This window comes from Centroberyx gerrardi, chromosome 7 (assembly GCF_048128805.1).
Source record: "Centroberyx gerrardi isolate f3 chromosome 7, fCenGer3.hap1.cur.20231027, whole genome shotgun sequence".
Classification (NCBI taxonomy): domain Eukaryota; kingdom Metazoa; phylum Chordata; class Actinopteri; order Beryciformes; family Berycidae; genus Centroberyx; species Centroberyx gerrardi.
In genome coordinates, this window is record NC_136003.1 from 29,123,915 (window position 1) to 29,145,337 (window position 21,423).

The 21,423-nt window shown below is 39.6% G+C and overlaps 2 protein-coding genes across 3 annotated transcripts; one reads left to right on the forward strand and one right to left on the reverse strand.

Annotated features, from left to right (window-relative positions):
* Window positions 1–1,398: 1,398 nt before the first annotated feature.
* On the forward strand, window positions 1,399–9,989 carry jmjd8 (jumonji domain containing 8). The gene is made up of 9 exons (XM_071894543.2): window positions 1,399–1,612; window positions 3,656–3,751; window positions 5,467–5,515; window positions 6,011–6,107; window positions 6,190–6,258; window positions 7,054–7,173; window positions 7,400–7,467; window positions 8,080–8,214; window positions 9,276–9,989. Exons 1-9 carry the CDS (start codon window positions 1,515–1,517, stop codon window positions 9,354–9,356), a joined length of 813 nt encoding a protein of 270 aa, XP_071750644.1. The 5' UTR covers window positions 1,399–1,514; the 3' UTR covers window positions 9,357–9,989.
* A 123-nt stretch (window positions 9,990–10,112) lies between these two features.
* On the reverse strand, window positions 10,113–20,275 carry LOC139908007 (E3 ubiquitin-protein ligase CHIP-like). 2 transcript variants are annotated; one of them, XM_078284410.1, is made up of 8 exons: window positions 20,194–20,275; window positions 18,548–18,762; window positions 17,590–17,788; window positions 15,980–16,145; window positions 15,751–15,838; window positions 14,672–14,728; window positions 13,807–13,923; window positions 10,113–12,883 (listed from the first exon to the last, which is right to left on the reverse strand). In XM_078284410.1, exons 2-8 carry the CDS (start codon window positions 18,665–18,667, stop codon window positions 12,758–12,760), a joined length of 873 nt encoding a protein of 290 aa, XP_078140536.1. In that variant the 5' UTR covers window positions 18,668–18,762; window positions 20,194–20,275; the 3' UTR covers window positions 10,113–12,757. The 2 variants fall into 2 exon arrangements, with proteins under 2 accessions (XP_078140536.1, XP_071750669.1); XM_071894568.2 differs by having other exon boundaries at window positions 20,190–20,269.
* Window positions 20,276–21,423: the final 1,148 nt, after the last annotated feature.

A 21,423-nucleotide genomic window follows, 5' to 3' on the forward strand; every position in this document is an offset into this window, starting at 1 on the left:
TATTATAGGACTCTGTTCAATAAAAAATGTTAAGTCATGGAATATTGAGTTGTTGGGGAATATTGAAATGGATGTTTAATAGCTTAGAGTGTACACAAAGCCTATTTGTTGCTGTTGGATTGTAGTTTGTTTTGCAGCAATGTCAATTTAAAAAAACCCAAATTGGCTTCAAATCTTTTAATTTCAAGACTTTTCAAGTAATGTTACTTGTATTGTCAAGTAATGTCACATTTAACTCAGGTTAGTTTGCAAAATAACATGCAAGAACATTTTACTACTGCTCTAGTTCACTATTAATGTTATGAGAAAAACAATTAAAAAAATAAAGCCAAAATAAATAAATATCCAGACTCCAACATTAATAATTCAGTGGCTCAGTTTGCCCCCAAGTGGCTCAACTTACCCACTTGCTAGGATCAACTCACCTCCACCCTGGGGCAAACTGAGTCAAGGGACCACTTTTTATTTTTTAAGAAGTTATATTTTCATTCTTCTTTCATTTAGCTGCATTCTAACCAATTAATTTGAAAGTCAACATTCTGAAATATGGGTGGAAGCATTTGTTTTAGTTATGTCTCATTTTTCCATTTTTCTCATTACATAAACATTTGTTTCAACCCTTTTGTAGGCCTGTTTGTACCTTTAACAGGCATCAAGTGGGCCTATAAAAGAAACTTTTTAATTAATCATTTCAAAGTATAAAGAAGGCTAGGCTTTACTATATTTTGTTCATAATCAAACTGTTAATGAAATTATTTTACCAATTTTGTAGCTTGGCCCAAAGTCAGCCTACAGCACTTGTGGTGACAGTACTGTAATTGAGTAGCTTTTTTGTGTACTTGTACTTTTTGAGTATTTTTTGAAATCAGTAATTTTACTATCTTACTTTGACTAATGCATTACACTTCACAACATTTTAAATTGCATTTGTTACAGACTGCAAATGTTGGAGGCTCTCCATCAGCATTGCATCAGAAACTGGACAATTTATGAGGAGTGAGGGAAAGTCAGTTGGAGAGTAAAAAGGGATGATCTGTACAGAAACCACTGTAAACACGTCTGCTAAATTGTTGTTGATTCACCCTTTACTTTGTTTATGCACTTAATTTTGTAAAGTTTTTTTTTTTTTTTTTAACTACAAGAATTTAGTTTGAACTCTGTCCTTTCTGCATTGCATGGGAAAGATCTCAATGTCTGTTCTCTTAAGTCACTCAGTCACTTTAGTGTACATTTTACATTTTCTTAAGTGGTTTTGACAGCAGTAATTTTACTACTTCTCAGTCGGATAGGCTATATTGTATGTTCAATTGTTATTTCCCCACGGTATGTGAACGCAGCACGATAAGCAGGCAGGTCGGATTAATGTGGTCGTTTCTGATTGGTCCTTTTACAGGAAGAAGACGACACTTGATGCTGTATGGGGAAGCATTCAAGGAGCTTTGCATTTCATTGGAATTAACTACATTTTTCTCCTGAATTAAATTACAATTAAATTGACGGTTATACGATTTTGAATGGAATATAAAGCGTTATTACATATATTCATACAGTTTCTTTTGTTATGGCTCGCTGTACAGAAGGCAGAGGTGTTGGTAGATGACGGAGGCGGCTGGTGAGTCTCAATCTGTCTGAATTGAGCATCTTGACAGCTGTAACTTTACATCTGGACTAAGCAGAGATATGTTTGTAAGCTAGCAACCATTAGCATATGTTTGGGATCTCCATTTTGCCGGTTCTGCTGTGCATTTTAGCAGGGGTTCCCTAGCTCAGATACCTGCTGCTCTCTTGTATGAGGATAACGCCAAACTCCTTTTAAAACTCTGGCAATGTAATGTCTCTGTGACTACTAGCAAAATTACACATCACGTAGAATATAACTTATGATCAATAACGAACAAATAGAAACCTATCTTCAATACGGCATGCATCCAATATAGAAAGCAGCACTTATTTCAATAACTTCTAAAATTTTAGAACTGGGTTTCCTGCTATTCGCAGTCTTTTCCCACCAAAATATACCGCGGTGGGCGCTATAGAGCCCCAGTGTGGAGCAATTAGAAAATTGAAATTTTATTATAATGAAGTGCTGCTTGCTGGATTATATGTCCGCCGAATTGAAGAGTGGCTCCTAGATATTTAGAAAAAGGATTTAGGTCATGTTTTATGAGGTATATACCTTGCCGATATGTAAGGACACGTTAAACTGCGAGATTTTTGGAGAGAGTTTGGCGTGAACTTCTCTCCCAGCGAGAGAAGGGGAAAGTATTGTGGCGAGGTTTATTAAACTTTTTCATATCGAAGACCACCCAAATAGATACGCATTGGATCATAACTCCCATTTGGTAAGATTTTACACTAGCCCATCTGAGAAAGTTTTTGTTGTTAGATATGACTTAATACAGAATTAAATAACTGTCCATATCAACCATCTGCCATCGAGAGCCATGTGTATGCAGGTTTTTGTTCCACCCAAACACTACAGCAACTGAGTTCACTGACTGGTTCCTCCTCTCTGGCTGAAGGTGTGTTAATGATTAAAATCAGCCGGTGTAGTGTTTGGATGAATGAAAGCCTGCAGACACACATGGGTCTTGATGGCACATGGATGGACACCAGTGCTGTAGGTGGTGAGGTAACCTACTGTAACTGCAGTTAGGACAGGGAAACTTAACAAAATAGTCATCTTTATACATTCTGTCATTGTGGTAAAGTCAAGGGAGTGAGATAATAGTGAAATTAATAATTCCTCATTTTGCTGTGGGACCCATAGTGGTCCCAGGACCACCGTTTGGGAACCACTGCATTGTAGGATAACCACTAGCTGTGAGAAATTTGGCATCCACTGACAGTCACTATATGGTTTACAGTACATCCAGTGCTGTAGGCTCAGTGGAGGCTCTCAACCATGCAGCACAATTAAAATGATATTAATAACTACATTAACACTTGAATTACTGTTGTCATAAATAGAATATCTCATAATACCAGGCATCCTAAGGCTAATACATGTCCTTAACAGTCCAGTCACTTGTTGGCAATGGCTTTTGGCTCCACACACCTCGGATGTGAAATTCTATTTTCAGTTATATCTAATTAACAGAAAAACTGCAGCCCCTTTTGCACGTGGCCCCCGTGATTCAGGGGTGTGAAAAATATTTGGACAAGTTAAGATTATATTCATTAGTCACATGTACTCAAATATTGTGAATTCATCCATAAATCCATAAATATCACCAGAATTGTGATATTTTGTCAGGCTTTCACTCTAGCTTTTTCAAATTTCAATATATCTCCTATGAGTATTCAGCTGCGACTGTTGCTGCACTTGCTTGGCTCTAAAATACTCTTAATGTGAAAGAATAAACAAAAACAATTAAGAATGAAATAATTAAAATGAAATGATAAAAAATACAAACAAATAAAAACAGCTAAAATAATTTTAAAAAATGGAGAATACCATCCTCATTAATAAGTGCATGGAGCCAAAGCAGCAAAGGATATTCCACTATCCAAATATGTACGAGGTTCAATGCATTTGCTTTGTTTGCATTGTGATCACATCATGATGAGATGGGAAATAAAAAAAGACTACGAAAGGCAGCAAAAAGTGAGCTAATGTTTTGTTCTCATGTGAATATCTACATCTTATGTTCAGGTCATCGAACTCAGACTACAGGTTGCATGATGAAGGTCCGTGCAACATAGATATCTTGGATGCCGCCTCGCTCTCACACCGACAGTTCATCGAACGGTAAGTATGTCCAATAAGTTGAAGAGTTTATTCTCCAGGAGCAGCTACAGTAAGGTGATACTGTCACTAAAAAGTAACTAATTACATTTACTCATGTTACTGTAATTCAGTAGTTTTTTTGTGTACTTGTACTTTTTTGAGTGTTTTTAATTAATAAAACTAATTTTACTTTTACTTAAGTATGTTTTTACTTAAAGACGAGATGAAATGAAAAATGCCTTTTTAACCCTTTTAGATCACATCCCCGGTCATACTGTGCACCTATTTAACAATATATGCCAAAAAAAATACCAAAAATCAATTTCATTGTATTCTTATATCAAAATTCAATCATGTTTTCTTCCTGTAAAACAAAATATGCCTTGTGCTTAAGTAAGCATGCCCGTAACTAATTTCAACCAATAATATCATGACATCCACCCATCAATCAATCTTCAACTTTTAGCGCACAGAGCTAAGAGGCTAAGATTCATTAGTTAGCTAGCTAGCAGCAGCACGGTACTTCGGTGTGTCTTCGGGTGTTATGACACGCCCACTTTTCAACGTTCAAATCAAATTCCTCCCAACGTTACGTCCCGCCTGTCTTTCCTGTTTCACTCGGAAATACGTCACGATACGGAAGTTAGATACTCTCGAAATGCCGTTTCATCTCGACTTTAAGTATTGTACTTTGCTGCATTTTAAATCCCATCCATTACAGAACAGATTTTGTGTCGCCATAAGCAACAGAAACTGGATCAGTGTAAATTGGCAAAAAGTGAAGCCATTCACAGTGAGAAGAGGAATCTGACTTTACTTTGTCTGTGCACTTTATTTAGTAATTTACACGTTTTAAAATTTAAAAGACTCTAGTTTGAACTCTGTCCTCTCTCCTTTTAGAATCACATGGAAAAGATCTCAGCTAACAACGTTGTCTTTTCTAAAAAGGAACTCAGTAACTTTTACTCTTGAGTTCATTTTAAATGAGCTGCTTTTTGCTTTTACTTAAGTCGATTTTTACACCAGTACTTTTACTTCTACTTAAGTAAAATATCAGCAAAGTGGCAGTACTTCTCCTTGAGTAGGACATTCTAGTACTCTTTCTACCACTGATAACTTATTTGTGAATTATATGTAGCTGTGTGTGGTTTTATAAGCTGCTAATTTCTCACATTTCTGTTGCCTATAATCGTTTACTTTAAAATTTTAAAGCTGCATTAGCCAGCTTTGCACTTTGGCGGCCCCAAGTGGTGGCGGAAGATAACGATCTTTGAATTTTTGAAAGGCTGAAGGACTTGATTACCCAAAAATCGTGCAACACGATGTCATCAAACTGCGCGCTCCTCGGACCCGAATGTCTTCTTCTCAGTGCATCGTTTCTCCTCATCGTTTAATCCTTTCTCTGGACGGAGTGTTTACTCGCTGCTGATTAGCAGAGTTTTGCATTTCGCCTTTTAAGATTCATTTTGCTCCGGTGACCATACCAACACCAGAAATTAATTTGGACACACATGGTGAATCGACGGCATCTCAATCAGTGGGAATGTTCTCTGTTGCAGATTCAGGCTGATAATTATCGGTGTATTTTTACATAAAAATCTTGCCTGGTGCAGCTTTAAACTACCATTTGAAGATCTGTTGCCCTTTTCTCAGTGTGTGGTTATCTTTGTGGCTATAGATCCACATCAAGGTTGGCTGAACACTGCTGATAAAATGTTTGTTTTTTTAATCCCCAGATATGCGTACACAAGACCGGTCATTCTCAGAGGTCTAACTGATAACACGGTATGTATTTGAATTTCAAAAGCAAGGACGCCGGTAAATCCCACTGCATGGTGTGTGACGGCATCCTGTTACCATAAGAGAGTTTACACTGGAAGTCTAATTTGGATAAATTTCTTGTGTAATGGCTTTGTCCTTGTTCTGTATTAAAGGAAAAATCCAGCCTCCGACTCTCTGACACTGTTGGACGTCAATTTGTGATGTCCAATGTACTCCAGGAGTTATTTTGTGATTAGGTGTTGCAATAATATCGATATCTGAAATAATAATGCTGTAATAAGACACTTTATTACAGCATTATTATTTCAGATATCGATATTATTACAACACCTAATCACAAAATAACTCCTGGAGTACATTGGACATCACTTTCTGGACTTAACCTTTTTTTTAACAGTGTTAAAGTGGATTTTTCCTTTAAGACGTCCAACATGCACACAGTACAGGGTCGTGAACAAACTGCTACACTTTATAAACCGCACGCTCTCTTTGTTCTAGAAATTCAGGTTGCTGTGCTCCAAGTCGAGCTTACTTGAAGAATACGGCAGCCGGAAAGTGAGGCTCAGCACAGCGAACACTTTCTCTTACAGGAAAGGTACGCAGGTCCGGTTCTCGCCCACATGGATTTCTGAACATTGTACACCAGTCCTTAATTAACTGTGATCGATGTGTTGCAGTGGATGTCCCTTTCCAAGAGTATGTGGACTTATTACTGAGGCCGCAGTCTGTGGACTCTCTAGGCAGCGGTGAGTAAAGCCTTCTTCTGCCTTGGGAGGGTTTGGGAGTCAAGTTTTCATCGGAGTTCAGTCGTCTGTTATAAGGACAAAGGAGAGAAAGAATAGCGAGAGATTCACCACTTTTCTACTGCTGGTTCAGGGAAATCCTTTATATCTATCAGAGGTTTGACCGAGTAAAGTTTGCTCGAGTCCCAAGTCAGTCTCAAGCCTTGAGGCACAAGTCTCAAATCTAAATGCAGATTACCAAGTCAAGTCCATGTCATTAATGTCAAGTCTCAAGTCTAAATGTAGAACAGCAAGTCAAGTCAGAACAAATCAAGAGTCCAGTATCAATTTAATATCTTAAAGAAAACTAAATATCTAGGACTTTTCAATGCAATATGGTTTTAATAGGATAAAAACTTGGTAAGAGCATCATGAGTTTGATTTCTATAATCAGTTTCAACTTCAATAAATTCAATCATTCCATACAAATTCAGAAAACAGAATTTAAATTCAGTCGTCTGCTGGAACAAATCTCATCACTTTCAATCTGAGTCATTTACACAAACACAAGATCTCAAGTCAAGACTTTAGAAACCTTTTCAAGTCATCAAAGTACAAGTCAGAGTCAAGTCCCAAGTCACCAGAACCCAAGTCAAGTCAAAGTCTCAAGTCTTCTCTTCAAGTATCAAGTGAAGTCTCAAGCAATTCAAATTGTGACTTCAGTCCAAGTCACCTGACTCGAGTCCTCACCTCTGATATCTCCAGATACACAATCTGCCATCATTCTTTAAAAGATCCCATCGTTTCCCTCCTCGACAGACACGCTGTATTTCTTCGGGGACAACAACTTCACCGAGTGGCGAAGCCTGTTTGACCACTACAAGTCTCCGCCGTATGTCCTGCCTCGCACCACTGGAGCGCACAGCTTTGGGATCGCAGGTCAGTCTTCTTCTGTTCGGCTGAATCGTCCCGAGTGCGATCTGTCCTTGTATTGTTTTACAGAGAATTTTTGTTTTTGCTCCCTGACAGGAATACAATTCTTGGGCGTGAAAACTGTCAAATTGAATCGGCTATCGGCAGCTTCAACTCAAAAATGTTTAGTATCGGTGTTCTGAAACCCATATTGGTCAAACTCTAGTCACATTATCTCTGTTTCCCCCTGCAGGTCCAGGGACAGGCGTTCCCTTCCACTGGCACGGCCCCGGATACTCTGAGGTCATTTATGGCAGAAAGGTAAAAAAAAAAACCCAAAAAACAGCCAGCTTCTTCTTCTTCTACTTTCTGCATGTTGATCTCTTGGTCTGAAAGTCTCGCTCTGCATGCTGCGTACTAAATAGCTTGTAGCGGGTTCACACAAAACATGGGAAGGGGAGGAGAAGGGGAATCGGTGTAGCTTTTTCTGATATACTAAAGTCCCCATGAAATGAACTCCCATTACTTTCACTCCTGGAAAACAGAGTATCTTTAACGGTGACTTCATGCTGCACCAGGAGGCGTAAATAAAAACTCCAACCAATGAAACCATCACAGATTTTTGAGCAGTCCCACCCCTCCAACCCTCCCATCAAATAAAAGTCTTTCTCTCCCTGACTGATCTCCCATTGGTTTATACTTCTGAATGATTCTTCCCTGCATTATGTCCCGCCCCCACATCCTGTTTCAGCAGGAAATGCATCAAATCAAGGAAGTAAAGATGCCATTTCATTGGGTCTTTAATGGAGATAAATGTCAAAATGTTCCAAGCTACATTCTACACTTATTAGCACACATGTTTGGCTTTCACAACCGCTGTCTGATTAGAGTTGAGTCTGCTGAACTCTAATTAATTTGGGTGTCTTCACACAGCGCTGGTTCCTCTACCCGCCAGAGAATGAGCCTCATTTCCACCCCAACCGCACCACTCTGTCCTGGGTAACAGACACCTACCCCCTCCTGCCGCAGGAGGAGGCTCCGCTGGAGTGCACCATCCGGCCCGGAGAGGTGAGAAGAACCCAACTCCAGTTCAGCTGAGGAAGTGGAACTGGAATTTGAAAAAAAAAACCTACAGGAAGCAGAACTGGAATTGAATTGGAATTTCAGGAATTGAAATTTAATTCAGTGAAATTCCATGTTTTTTTTGTTTTTTTCTTACCACATATCTGAGATTACATGTAGTTATAAATTATCAATACTGAATATCATAAAATGTTAAAGGAATCTTTCAGGTGGTATTTGATGCAGAACATGTTATCGTAATATATACAGTATGATTGAATGTATTTGATTTAACTGTCTTTTATTTGATGCATAATGTTTGATTCATGGGTCAAGACAAGCTCTCTTAGAAGTGGAATTTCATGGATTTCAATTCTGTTTCTTGCCATTTCAATTCAATTCACATTCTGTTTCCTTACAGCTGGGTGACATTCACATTCACACTCCAACTCTGGGTGTTGAATTTGAATTTACCATGCATTCTCAATTTAATTCATGAATGGCCCAAACCCTGGTGAAATTCAGTATGGTTCAATAGGCCTGTTACATTTCATACAGTGTGAGATGTAATATTGCAGTGTGTAGGTCCTGAAGAATGTGGTTACATCAGATCAGGTCACTGAGGAAGACGTGATTGAAACGTTAAACATTTGCTTGTAGCTCTTGTGACAAAAATATGTTTTTGTCATTTACTTTAATATTCTTGCTAATATTACTATTTCTGTTACTTTGATGGGCTTTTTATTATTGTTTGATCTTGCTTTTCTTATTTTGCCGCAGAAAAAGCCTGTCCAGCTCTTGTTAAAATAAAGTTGAATGAATTTGTAGTAAGTAAGGCAACTTGGGGATCCTGCCAAAAAAAAGTACCTTTTGGTAAGCAATGTCTTGAGATAAACATGGGAGAAAAAAAACACAGACCAAACTGAGATATTTGGATCCACCAAGAGAATCCTGGATTTCTTCCTCTCTTGCCTCATGGCCTCCACAGTTAAACCTCCCAGAGTAACAGAAACAAGTCTGGAAGGAACACGAAGAAGTATTTCCTAACAGTGGATCTTTCTCCACAGTTGCTGTATTTCCCCGACCGCTGGTGGCACGCCACTCTCAACCTGGACACCAGTGTTTTCATCTCCACCTTCCTGGGCTGAGACTCCATCCGCTCTCCTCTCTTCCAACGCACTTTGACAGGACAGGAGGACGGAGGCAGCAGATCCGACTCAACAAGGGACCGGATCTGATCTTCCAGATGAGTGATTATGCTGATCAAGGAAGAGACTGATAAATTGTGATTTTGTGGTCTGGGAGTGATGCAGCCTCCAAATTTAATACCAGGGACCAAATAACATTCCAGCCGAGACGATTCCTCACTCTGCTCTCCTCGCCGGTTTAACTGGTGTCAGAGCAGACTGCCATCTTAATCTGCAGCTACGCTTTGTAATTATTGTGTGTATTTAATGTTTTAATGACCAATCAAGCAAATGGAGATGATTGGCTGAGGCTCAGGTTTTAAGTTCAAACCCTCTGCTCACTACTGAGAAAATCAGGCATCATACATCAGGGAAAAATGTGTCTTAAGGAGTTTCTTTGTTTATGTCAAATATAGATGAATGCAAAGATCACTTGTAGATGGAAATACATGTGAGACTTATTAACAGTTATATGTCATCAAGTCCTGTTTTGTTTTCTGTACTGATTTACCATTTTGCTTAGTTTTGCTGGATAACAGATTTGGTCTTTTCATTCCATGGAAGAGTTGATTTTACTGTAGTTACATAGATTATGCTTTGAATTCAATAAAGGGAAATGGGATTTGCTGTCTTGATCAAACCAAATGTAATTACCCAAGTAAAAACTGTCAAAGTTTCTGTTTGTTGTTATTCTTTTTGTTAGAAACTTGCAATGACTGGGTTTCAGTTTTTATTGGTCTGTTGATAACATGAACTGTCATGGAATAACACAGTAATTCCCCCCCCGGCACACACACATCCCAATACAGCACTTTAATATTAATGAAGCTAAATACACATTTTCAAACTCCTAGGGTCGAAAGATGCTTTAAATAATAATGAAGTACTGTAACACCTAACCCACAATACTGATACCAGATTATGATGTATGGGGCCGGGTGTAAAGGGGTTTGTGGCATCACAAGGTACAAAAAAGGCATTTGTCCAAATTTTAAAGGTTATTAGAAGATCAACTAGTAAACCAGGATCGCTCCGACCGCTGAATATTAATCATCAAGGAGTTTTCTGTACTTTTTGTATTGGACGATACTGGTCTGGTATTGTATTACAGCACAACTCTGTACTTTCTGTACATTAGTATTGTGCTCTTTTTTCAAATTATTTGTGCAAATTGCAGTGGTGATGTGCAAATAGTAGATGATGCTCAGAGTTATGGGTCCTAAACCTGAAATCATTAAAATGTCACACTGGGGAAAAACACGTTTCAGAAGCAGAGCATCCTCAGGATCAGACGACTGCTTCCCCAAAGCTGAGCTCTAGAATGTCAAAACCCACAAGGCCTCGCTCTGGAGCATCATCATGACAAAAACACACCATAGTGTCAGGAAACTTGTGATTGGAGTTTCCTAGGAAAAGACAACAGGGAATAATGTCTTATTTGGGGAGGTATTCTACTCATGTTATTAGGAATAAGTTCATAATGTAGGAACATGGTATATACACTAACTCTGAAGCTGGCAAAAAGGGATTTGCCAGTATCCACTAGGATTAGACTGATACATTGTTTAGCCAATATATTGGGCTGATATTGGCATTTTATAAAAAATCAGACATGGTCCAGGGAGTGTCGAGGCTTTTCCAGCCTGACAAGAACTAAATGAAGGGGGAAACACTGAATACTTGTCATTTTTTGGAATCAAAATAGTCAAACTTTAAGAAAATATTGGCAGCAGCTTTCATAAACCCGTATCGGTCAAACCCTCGTGTTCACATCAGCAGGCGGCTGATCTGGGAGCAGACAGCTTGAACAGCTGAATGACAAGATAACGGTCTTCAGAGGAACTCTGTTATACAGCAGGATCAGGAACCAACATTTATATCATGATTGTGTCACATCACTCGGTGACGACAGCAGCACTGTTTTCCTCTTAGAGTTTGCCAGCAAACACAAAAGACCAGGAGCACTAGTCCTCTACTTCCATTTAAGATTATTGTTGTTATGAATAGGAGGTGCAACCATGATCCTTGATATACATAATCAGATTACTTTGATTGTAGTTACTTTGTTGATGCTTGTAGCTGCAGTGTGGATTACTTCATTAATGATTGATATGATTTTTTAATGGTAGAAATGTTTGTCATAAATGCTGATGAATTCTTTTTAATGGGCGGCCTCACACCATTTATAGATCGTGTGCAAGATGCTTTTTTGGTGATTTAACTTTAGTAAAGTGTGTTTGGCTAAAAACTAGGCTAAAATACTTTGGTCCAGATTCACTAAAGATTTTCACAGATTACCACCAAAATTCCCAAATCTGAATGCCCAATCACAACGCTATTCACTAACCGTATGCAGCAAGTGGAAAGCTGCCCGATACCCGCGGTCCAAAAATAAACTCTTTGTGCCGGTCATGGTCATGCATGTAAATTATAGGTAAATCACATTATTTTGCCCACATATTTATTTGTAGGCGAGGTCATGCAAATCGAGATTGCACCCAATTCACTAACACTTCGCAATACCAACTCCCCCAAATTATTGTAGCACACACAAGATCCTTTGAAAGGAGAAATAAAGACTTTGTGCAAAGAGAAAGGGAAGAGCGCTTTCCATCCTAGAACCTCAGACCAGATCAGAGAACGCTCCGATTATGATGAGACTCTGGGATGTAAGGGTGCAGCCTTGGTGGATTAGTTTTACAGCTGATTTACACTTGGAATTGGTGATCGTGGGGATAATTGCTTCCACAGTTTTTGTTTGTTCCACAACTTGATTTGCATTTCTTAGTAAATAAGAGAAAAACTCAAAGCTCAAACAACTGAGGCGTAAAAAATGCGCAGCTCGCCCTCACAACGCAATCTTAGTGAATCTGGACCTTAACGTTCTAGTCAGTAAGAAATAATTAAAAAGTAATAAATAGTGGATTACTTTAAAATATCAGAAACCAGCAACTGATGACTTCTCACGGACATGCAATCTGATCACATTACACTATCAGACTAATCCGCCGTTGGGCAACTGGTGACCGCCAACCAAAGCTTGTGATTCAGTCATGCAAAGTCCTTTGACACACAGAGCTGTACGGACAGATAGACATCTCTCCCCAGTCCCATCACTTGATTATGAATATTCACAAAGACGTGTAATAGTTGATAGTTGCGGTGCTCAGCTAACTGGTCCCTGAACATGGAAGGAGAATGGGACAGATGGAGAGAACGACCAAACACAAGAGAGGGAAACCAAGTCTAAGTGAAGGCTATTGTGACTGGACACACCGATTTGTCTCGATCCACATCGTATCGATCTCTCCTCAGACTGACTTCCCTCCCTCTCTCCACTCCGTTTCATCTCATGTCACTGCTCAATAGTCCTCCACCCAGCCATTCTCCAAAATAAAAGCATCGATGACTTCCTTCATAGCCAGGTTGGGGATGAGCTGGTCTTGGGTCAGCGGGGTGCGGGTCACTGGATCAAAATGGCCGACTCGCTGGAAGGGAAGAACGCACACTTAACACATAATGTGATGTTTCATTTGCTGGACATGAATATATAAATTGTTTCACCTCCCAAAAATATCAAGCCCACTGCCCAGCAGACAATTCAATCAGATAACAAAACCCCGAGTGTGACCTTAGACACTCCTGCTGCAGATGGATAGTGGCCAGTTTAATAGGTACAGCAAACAACATGAAATCATTTTGGGGATGAAACTAAATTTCTTACATCAACAACTTACATACACAAGCTTATTTTTTACATTTACATTACACAGACAAGATCATTACTGCAGAAGAGGATTAGGGCCACATGAAAAATCTATTTGAGTTCTGAGATTAATCTCAGAATTCTGAGAATAAAGTCAGAATTCTGAGAATAGTCAGAATTCTGAGATTAAAATCAGAATTCTGAGATTAAAGTCAGAATTCTGAGATTAAAGTAGAATTCTGAGTTTAAAGTCAGAATTCTGAGAATAACCATAATATATGGTTGTGTGTTGTACAGAAAATGATTAAGGTTTCATTCTGAGAATAAAGTCAGAATCCTGAGTTTATTCTCAGAATTCTGACTTTAAACTCAGAATTCTGAGAATGAAGTCAGAATTCTGAGTTCTGACTTTAAACTCAGAATTCTGACTTCATTCTCAAATTGAAGCCCTAATCCTCTTCTGTACAACAACCATACATTTCTCAAATCATCTAATACGGCAACACAGCAATGTCAAACTCTGGGAAAAACAACCCGCTGGCACCGACACGGGGCCTCTACTGCCAACGAAATGTAAGTCATGTAACGAGTAATGTAACTAATTACTGCTCCTGTTGAGGAATTAGTAAAGTAATGTGATTACTTTTTAAATGAGTAATAAGTAGGGTTAGGGTTAGTAAGAGTAACTTGCCCAACGCTGTTTACCTGCAGGTGCTCCTCGATGTCTTTGCGGTCGTAGGTGATGCCGCTGGGCGTGATACACGGCTCTCTCATCAACTCAAAGCTGATCTTCCCACACAGGTAGTCTGGGATCTCACGCTTCTGTCAAACAGACACCAGCCAGTTCCACCTGGGTCTGGTTATCTTAACTTCATCTTAAAAGAGACAGTCCACCTAAATTACTTCCGATTACTAAAACTGAAATCCATTTTAAGACTGGAGTGAATAGTAATTAATTTAGTTTTTTCTATATCAGCAATACCAATGAATAGATTCCCTTTGTCTTTCAAGTTTCCCGGTGCATTTTCTTTTAGAGGAAACTCACTTTACTCACTTCTTTTCTGTAATGTCAAGACAATAAATAAGTGGAAACTAACCACGCACAGATTCCAGTTTTGTAATAGGCTAATTTCATCTCTGTAATAACTACTCAGCTGTTAATAAACCATGTGTATGACTGTACTCTGCTTAGTTTAATCTCCCTAGGACAGTATTTACCTCACTGAAACTGTGAAATCAAAGTCTTCACTTGCCTTACAGAAGAAGAAATCCACATCCTACAACTAGGCTGAATTATTCCATACTACCTCCGTTAACTCTGGTTTACTTTAATAGTTTTACCAGCATGTTTCACTATACTGAAGTCCGTATACAGCATGTTTTAGGCTCGATAAGTTAACTTAAACGGATAAGATTGCCACTCTTTTTCTCTATATCCAATCAAGGGTTGTTTGCCTGATACTGATGCTCAGGATCATTGAATCCCTTTCTAAAACCATAGTTCCCCTTTCTGTATAAGAAGGAAAGAACCTACTTGAGCAGAGGTTAGTCATTAGTCACAAACACTAACCTTCCTCTTCTCATCTACTTGAGAGAACAGCTCCTCCATGTCTGCAAGGTACTTGTCCTGTGGGAGGAAAGAGACAGGAGAGTTTTAAGATAAGATAAGATATCACTTTATTAATCCCCGAGGGGAAATTCGGGTGCCACAGCAGCAACTGGCAGAACAGTACCAGGGAAAAATAAGTACAGAAGATAATAAAGAGAAGAGGTAATAAGATAAAAAATAAAGGTAATGTACATAATCTAAAACTATAGAGACAGTGCAAAAATGTAAATAAATGCAAACAATAATAATAAATGTGGAGTTTTTAAATCAGGGGTTTTGTAGGTTTTAAATAAATAATACAATCAAAATTGAAACAAACTGCGGTTAATAGATAGTTACAGGACAAATCCACCCACAAACACTTTAAAACTGTTACATTTCTGGGTCCATTTTGTTGTTTGGTGGTACATTTTTTGTATTTCCATGAATAACTGGCCACACGGAGACGAGGTGACGTCACATTGAGATATTTCCAGCACCTGAGTTTGATAGCAGAAAATGTTTCAGCGATCTAAAACACCAACAGTAAACGTCAGATTTTGGTGTCAGTCCCTCAGAATCAACGAGCGAGGGCTTCTTTCAATTTCAACGTTCAAAACAATCACACAGGGAGAAATCCATCGTAGAAGAGGCAGAGAGACCAATTTCTCCACCCACAGGAGCAGGAGATAGACCAGAATGCACTGCAGCGACAAGACATGTTGTGTTTTGAGTAAGGGGGCACGGCCGGCTATATTTATATGCCCATAAGCCCACTTTTAATTCAAAACAACAAGGTCACGCCTGTTCTCTCGAGGTTATCGAAGGGCATTCTGGGAATAGTTTGGAAATCAGTAACAGATGTAGAACTAGTCAAGGCAGGCTGACAGAGGGTGGGTACACCAAATAGTATACCAACAACAAAATAACTCAAACATTACAGATACACATGTAATAACAGTGTAAGAGTATCTGAGGGTGGTGGAGTTTTCAATGGAGAACTACATTTCAAGGCTTGCCAAAACTTTGTGTTTGGACTAGGGTCACGGTGAAAATCCTACATGTTTTGACTGGATCTTGTTGAGTTTGTGTTGACTCCTGCTGTCCTCGGACTTGTCCTCTTGTTTCTGTCGGCAGCCCTCCAGCTCTCTGTGGATTAGACCACACAGAGGCAGACCACAGTCAACACAGTGCAGGCCTTGGCCGATCAGAGTCAAGGACGGAGTGCCTGACCCTAGCAACAGCAATAATTTGGGGAAGAAAGCAAAGATTTCAGAGGCATCCGCTCACCTCTCTTTCTCAGCGAGGATGAGTTTGGTGAGGTAGGCGTGCAGCTCGTTCTCCTGGTTGATCCGCTTCTCCTCCATGCTGTTCCAGCGCTTCTTCTTCGCTATTCGCAGAGCGCTGGGAATGTCATCGCCAAAGTTCAGCCGCTGCTCCTTCGCTAGGTTATAAGCTGGCAAAAAATTAAAGATGCACTAGATGTTACTGTTACTTGCCTATTACTATTTAATTGTTCCAAGTGTAGGTGCAGTAGCTGCTTTCTTTGCACATGATCACTCAGCATCTCTAGTAGGGCTGGGCGATATGGTTGAAATCAATATCATGATAATCATAAGGATTTTTCTCAATATCAATATATATCACGATATGGTTCATGTATGCAAAATCACGTTAAATAATCAAATGAATGTTCATCTCATTGAACCGAATGGTAATGTTAGGTGTGGTGTCAAACAAAACTGAAATTTTCGAATAATATTCCTACCATACCTCATTTTATCAGAGTTTTTTATGTAAAATTTGCTTGTCATCATCAATTTAGACAGCAGAAATGTGTGTCACGATATTAAAATATCTTCATATCATCACGATATGATTCCACTGAAAGACGATAAACGATAATATTGAATTATCGCCCAGCCCTAATCTCTAGCTACTTCCAGAGCATAAAAACCATGTGACTCCACTTCCTGAAATATGCAAGATGAGAGCAAACACCAAACTCGCCCACTGTGTGATGTTGAGCCACTGTGAACAGGAACGCTTAAAGAGTTAATTCATTTTGGTAAATCTTGTTTATTTTACGGCATGCACGTCTCTATTGTTCAGTAGGAGTCCACCTCCAACATCATCTGTCCCGTGAATCCACTGTCTCTTTTCCCAGCTCTCAATATTATCTGGCACCAGGGAAAAATACCAGGACACAGAGTGAAATAATGATAATAGTCACCTTGTCATATTTGTATGCACAGTATCTTACCTTAGAATGGGTTTTCACACCCAAAGTACTCGACTGATGGAGGCTCACAGAGGGACCAATATTGGCAGTTTGTGAACGCCATATTGTCTTCTTTGTTAGAAAGCAGGCTTGGGCCGCTGTTCGATCATATCAAATATCTAATTTTCTGCAGTATCAAACATTACCCCCCCCCCCCCCCCCCCCCCCCCCCCCCCCCGTCGTCCTGTTGCTTAGAATACAATTGTGCAAACTTTTAAACCTATAATCTACTAGTGGTATGATAGTAAAAAAATAAAATAATAATCAAAGTTCTAGTGAAATTTTTATTTTAAGTGGGTTCCTTTTCCACAGTCAGCCCGTTTTCCTGGAAATATCAGAAATGAGCAAATTACACCAAATGGCCTTGTTTCCTCCAATGCTTGAATAGTGAGATCAAAATTAGAAGAATGATGTAATTTTGAAAAAATAAATTACCAAAAAAAAAAAAAAAGAACCCGGAGGAACGGCGATAATATCGTATATCACAATATTTTGGCGGGACAGCATCACGATATTAAATTCTGGATATCGCCCCAAGCCTATTGGTAAGTGATAATTTTCTATCAAACTGAACTGAAACACTAGTTAAACTAGACATAATGCAGGCGATCCTTCCCACCTTTCTGCAGGTTGCCAATGGCTTCATCGTAGTTCTCCATCTCCAGGTGACACTGGCCCATGAAGAAGTGGGCCTTGACCGACTGGCTGTCCAGCTCCAGCGCGTGCCGGCAGTCTGCCAGGGCTTTGTCGTGCTGCTGCAGCTTCACGTAGCACAGCGCCCGGTTCGTATAGTACGCCGGCACAGACGGACTGTGGCTCTAGGAAGAGGGAGTGCATTTTAATTTTAATTTAGATCTACATTCTTGAGGAGCTCACAATTTATTCCTAACACATTTACTCTCAACACTTTTATTACATGGCATCATTTGTCAGTTGAAAATATGTAGCTCTACTTTCTGTTGATCCCCCATTTCCTACATCATCTACATCAGTGGTTCTCAACCTGGGGGTCAGGACACCCCAGGGGGTCACAAGATAATTTCAGTATCGTGAGATGATTTATGGGATAAGAAAAACACGTATTTCTATCATACAAATTCATGATTATGTCTATTTTTTTCTCAAATTTTTGCTTTTTTCTTGTGAAATACTGAACAGTTTTCAGCCTCTAGGCCTTCTCTGATATCAAATGAAACAAAGTGAAAAGGGAAAATCATTCTTTGGTCTTTGACGGAGGGTCGGGAGTAGGAATCACTTCGTTTTAAGGGGTCACAAGCCAAAAAGGCCGAAAACCACTGATCTACACCAATGGTTTCCAACCGTGTGCCATAGAGAGCCATGTGTCTGCAGGTTTTGATTCCATCCAAACACTCAGCAGCTGATTTCACTGATTAGTCCCTCCTCTCTGGCTGAAGGTGTGTTAATCAGTGAAATCAGCTGCTGTAGCGTCTGGTTGGAATGGCTGGTGACCTCTGACCTACACACAGGACCAGGTGTATGCATGCGTTAAGCTGAACACACATGACAGACGCAGAAACACACACACCCCTGCCTACTTCCCATCACCCAGTCCTTACGATGGCTTTGCTGTAGCAGGCAGCGGCCTCCAGGTACTTGCGGCTCAGAAAGAGGCGGTTGCCCTGCTCCTTCAGCTCCTGAGCGGAGACGGAGACACTCTTCTCAGGGCTTTCCGCCATCTTGTCCACCAGGCTCGCTGCACCGGCGGCAGCTGCCTCTCCGCCTTGCTTCCCTATCCTGCTGCTTAAGACCGACAGGCAGCGCAGAAACTGAGCTAAGGGCAAAGAGAGAGATACAGTAATAAACACAACAGCACACAACAATTCTGGCAAAAACGTTTATCAGTGAGCTTCTTCTCCAACCCAGCGCTGTTTTATTTTAATAACTCCAAAGCATCTAATGGGGTAGAGAAGCACAACTGTTGTGCTTGTTGTGATAAAAGCACCAAATGTGGCACAGAGAACGTTTTATATTATTAATGAAAATGGATGGGCTTGTTGTTCACAGGTAAAACAAACTGCTGGGGGATCTTTTCTGTCATTTGGAAGTATTTGAACCGACAGGGATTTTTCTGGAGTTCAAGGTAGAGAAAGCATTGAAACATTAGGTCATTGCAAAGTTGGCTACTGAGGCCCAATTTTCCCAAATGGCTGCAATATGGAAATGATAAACACCATGCTATCTTTGCACAATTTCTAACTAACAAATCACTGATGACATGGTAGAGGGGCTGGTGATACTGGATCCTGTCCCTCAGCCCCACAACCTGTTTTTTCAAAAATGGTGGCTGGAACAATGTTTGAATCATGTGAATCATATTAACCGGATTTTAGTTGACTGATCAGCTGTCACAATGTTCTCCATGACCACCTACTCTTTCAAACTGGCCATCAAACGGCGGTGATTTCAGTGATGAGGGACCAGGCAAAGTTCTGTTGCTAGATGCCAAAATGGTCAAAGGTTGCCCATAAATCTTTGTATAGTGACCCTGATAACCTTACCTACGTCAACCAGGTGTATATCTGCACAAAGCACTGCCCATTGCCCACCAGATCACAGAGCAGTTGATTCTGTGTGGGTAACAACCCAAAATAATTACCTGGGTCACAGACTCCCTTTTTTATTGATGAAATAACAAATCATTCAGGGAGCCAGCGGCCACAGAGACCGATGCTGAAGTCCTGAACTCAGTCAAGCTGCTGTCAGAACCAGGAACATTAACTCAAACTAGTAGTTACAAGTCAGAGAGGCACAGGCCATCCAGCTAACTCGCTAGCAATGCTACCAGTTCCCCTTACTGCCCGTTATCATTAACAGGTTATTAATTATTACAATGTACACTCTGCTGACCGCGGAAACAGGCAAATAATACAAATGTTGACATGGCTAACATTATAACAGGCTGACAAAACTACAAACCGTATGTTTAAATTTGGTTTACATCCGACATTGTGGATATATGAGCGTGTACCCCGCTAGCGTCTCCCAGTTATTTCCCATTTATGTCAGATTTTTCCCAGTTCTCTGTATGTAACGTTAGCCATTAACATTAAAGTTGCTACCGTTAGCACGCTAAAAGCACCGAGCCGGGCTGCTAATGCGACACACACAGGTACACACACACAAGGAGAGCTGCATAATGAATTCACAGTCATTTTTAAAACGTTAAGTGGCTGTTAAGTTGCCGTTTTGATGACTCACTTGCCTTGTGGATTGATGCTGTGGTCAGTTTGTGTCTTGTATTTTTAGCTAGCTGGCTACCTGGCAGTTGTGACGTTATGACGTCTTCCAGCCAGCAGATGTTTTGGTTTTGATCGTGACGTAGCATGTGTCACCGGAAGTCATGGCCGAGTGAAGATAACAGGAAACTTTTTTTTAATGCTTTTATTATGAAAAATCAGTTTACATGAACCTGACTGCGAATTTAAATGAAAAAGTCTGATTCACAACAACTGCTACTACTATTACCATTACTATTGATCTTTCACCAAATGTCATACACACTCCTCTGTTATATAGTTTATAATGTATTGTTTTTTGCTGTAGGCCTGTCCTGTTACTATTTGCCGCTGCAATAATCAAATTTCACCACCAGAATCTTTAAAGTCTCATCTTATCTGATGAAATACCCAATGACAAGTGAACCACACTGCACAGTAATTCTGTATCAGAGCCTTTGTGCCCTCTTTTAGGTAATGAGTACAAACAATACTAGACAATGAACAAAGGAGAACATCCTGAATGAATCAAAATGCTTTATTTGACCTTTAGAGTTTGTAACAAAACATATCATGGAGCGTACACACATGCATACATGTTTGCTGGTTGTGGCGGGGCTCCTACTAACAGAGGGGGCTTACAATTATCTCTTTTGACTAAAACTATCTAACAATAGGATGCTACTTAAGGTGCTGGTGAGTACATGTCAGGATGTATGAAATGTCCCTTTTAACACGGTGGAGGAAAAGCCTATAATTAATGGCAAAAATGCCATACACAGACAGGAGTTATTCAACATTCAAAACAGATGACTGGTTACCAACAAGCCCCACGCACCTAATTTACTCGCTATTTACAACCATCATGAAATATTGCATTAACTGTTTATCCAACCAACAGTCATCTATTAAAACTTTCTTACAATTTAAAAACAAAGGCCTCTATTATTGGCAAGTAATGAAATGGAACAGAATGGAATACATTAATGGAAAAAAATATAAATATGACAAAACATTTGAAACATATACAAAAAATATATTAAAACATATCTTAACCCCACAAATAAACATTACAGAGATAAAACGATTAGCAGAGATAGAGAGAGCAATGCATGTTTTCACATAAATCATCATAATAGTTTTCAAACAATTGCATAGTTTTTTATGTTCTCTCCAACAATCTTATGGTGTTTTTGCATGGATGCATATGAAACTCC

What these genes read in the sequence shown, in the direction of transcription:
- LOC139908007 (XM_078284410.1), bottom strand. Translation starts at nt 18,667, where the DNA reads ATGGCGGAAAGCCCTGAGAAGAGTGTCTCCGTCTCCGCTCAGGAGCTG. An exon ending in CCTGCTACAGCAAAGCCATC is followed by an intron (nt 17,789 to 18,547) that starts GTAAGGACTGGG and finishes CCCTCTTCCTAG; the next exon opens with AGCCACAGTCCGTCTGTGCC. An exon ending in ATCCTCGCTGAGAAAGAGAG is followed by an intron (nt 15,839 to 15,979) that starts GTGAGCGGATGC and finishes TCTAATCCACAG; the next exon opens with AGAGCTGGAGGGCTGCCGAC.
- jmjd8 (XM_071894543.2), top strand. Translation starts at nt 1,515, where the DNA reads ATGGAATATAAAGCGTTATTACATATATTCATACAGTTTCTTTTGTTA. An exon ending in CACCGACAGTTCATCGAACG is followed by an intron (nt 3,752 to 5,466) that starts GTAAGTATGTCC and finishes TTTAATCCCCAG; the next exon opens with ATATGCGTACACAAGACCGG. An exon ending in AGGTCATTTATGGCAGAAAG is followed by an intron (nt 7,468 to 8,079) that starts GTAAAAAAAAAA and finishes GTCTTCACACAG; the next exon opens with CGCTGGTTCCTCTACCCGCC.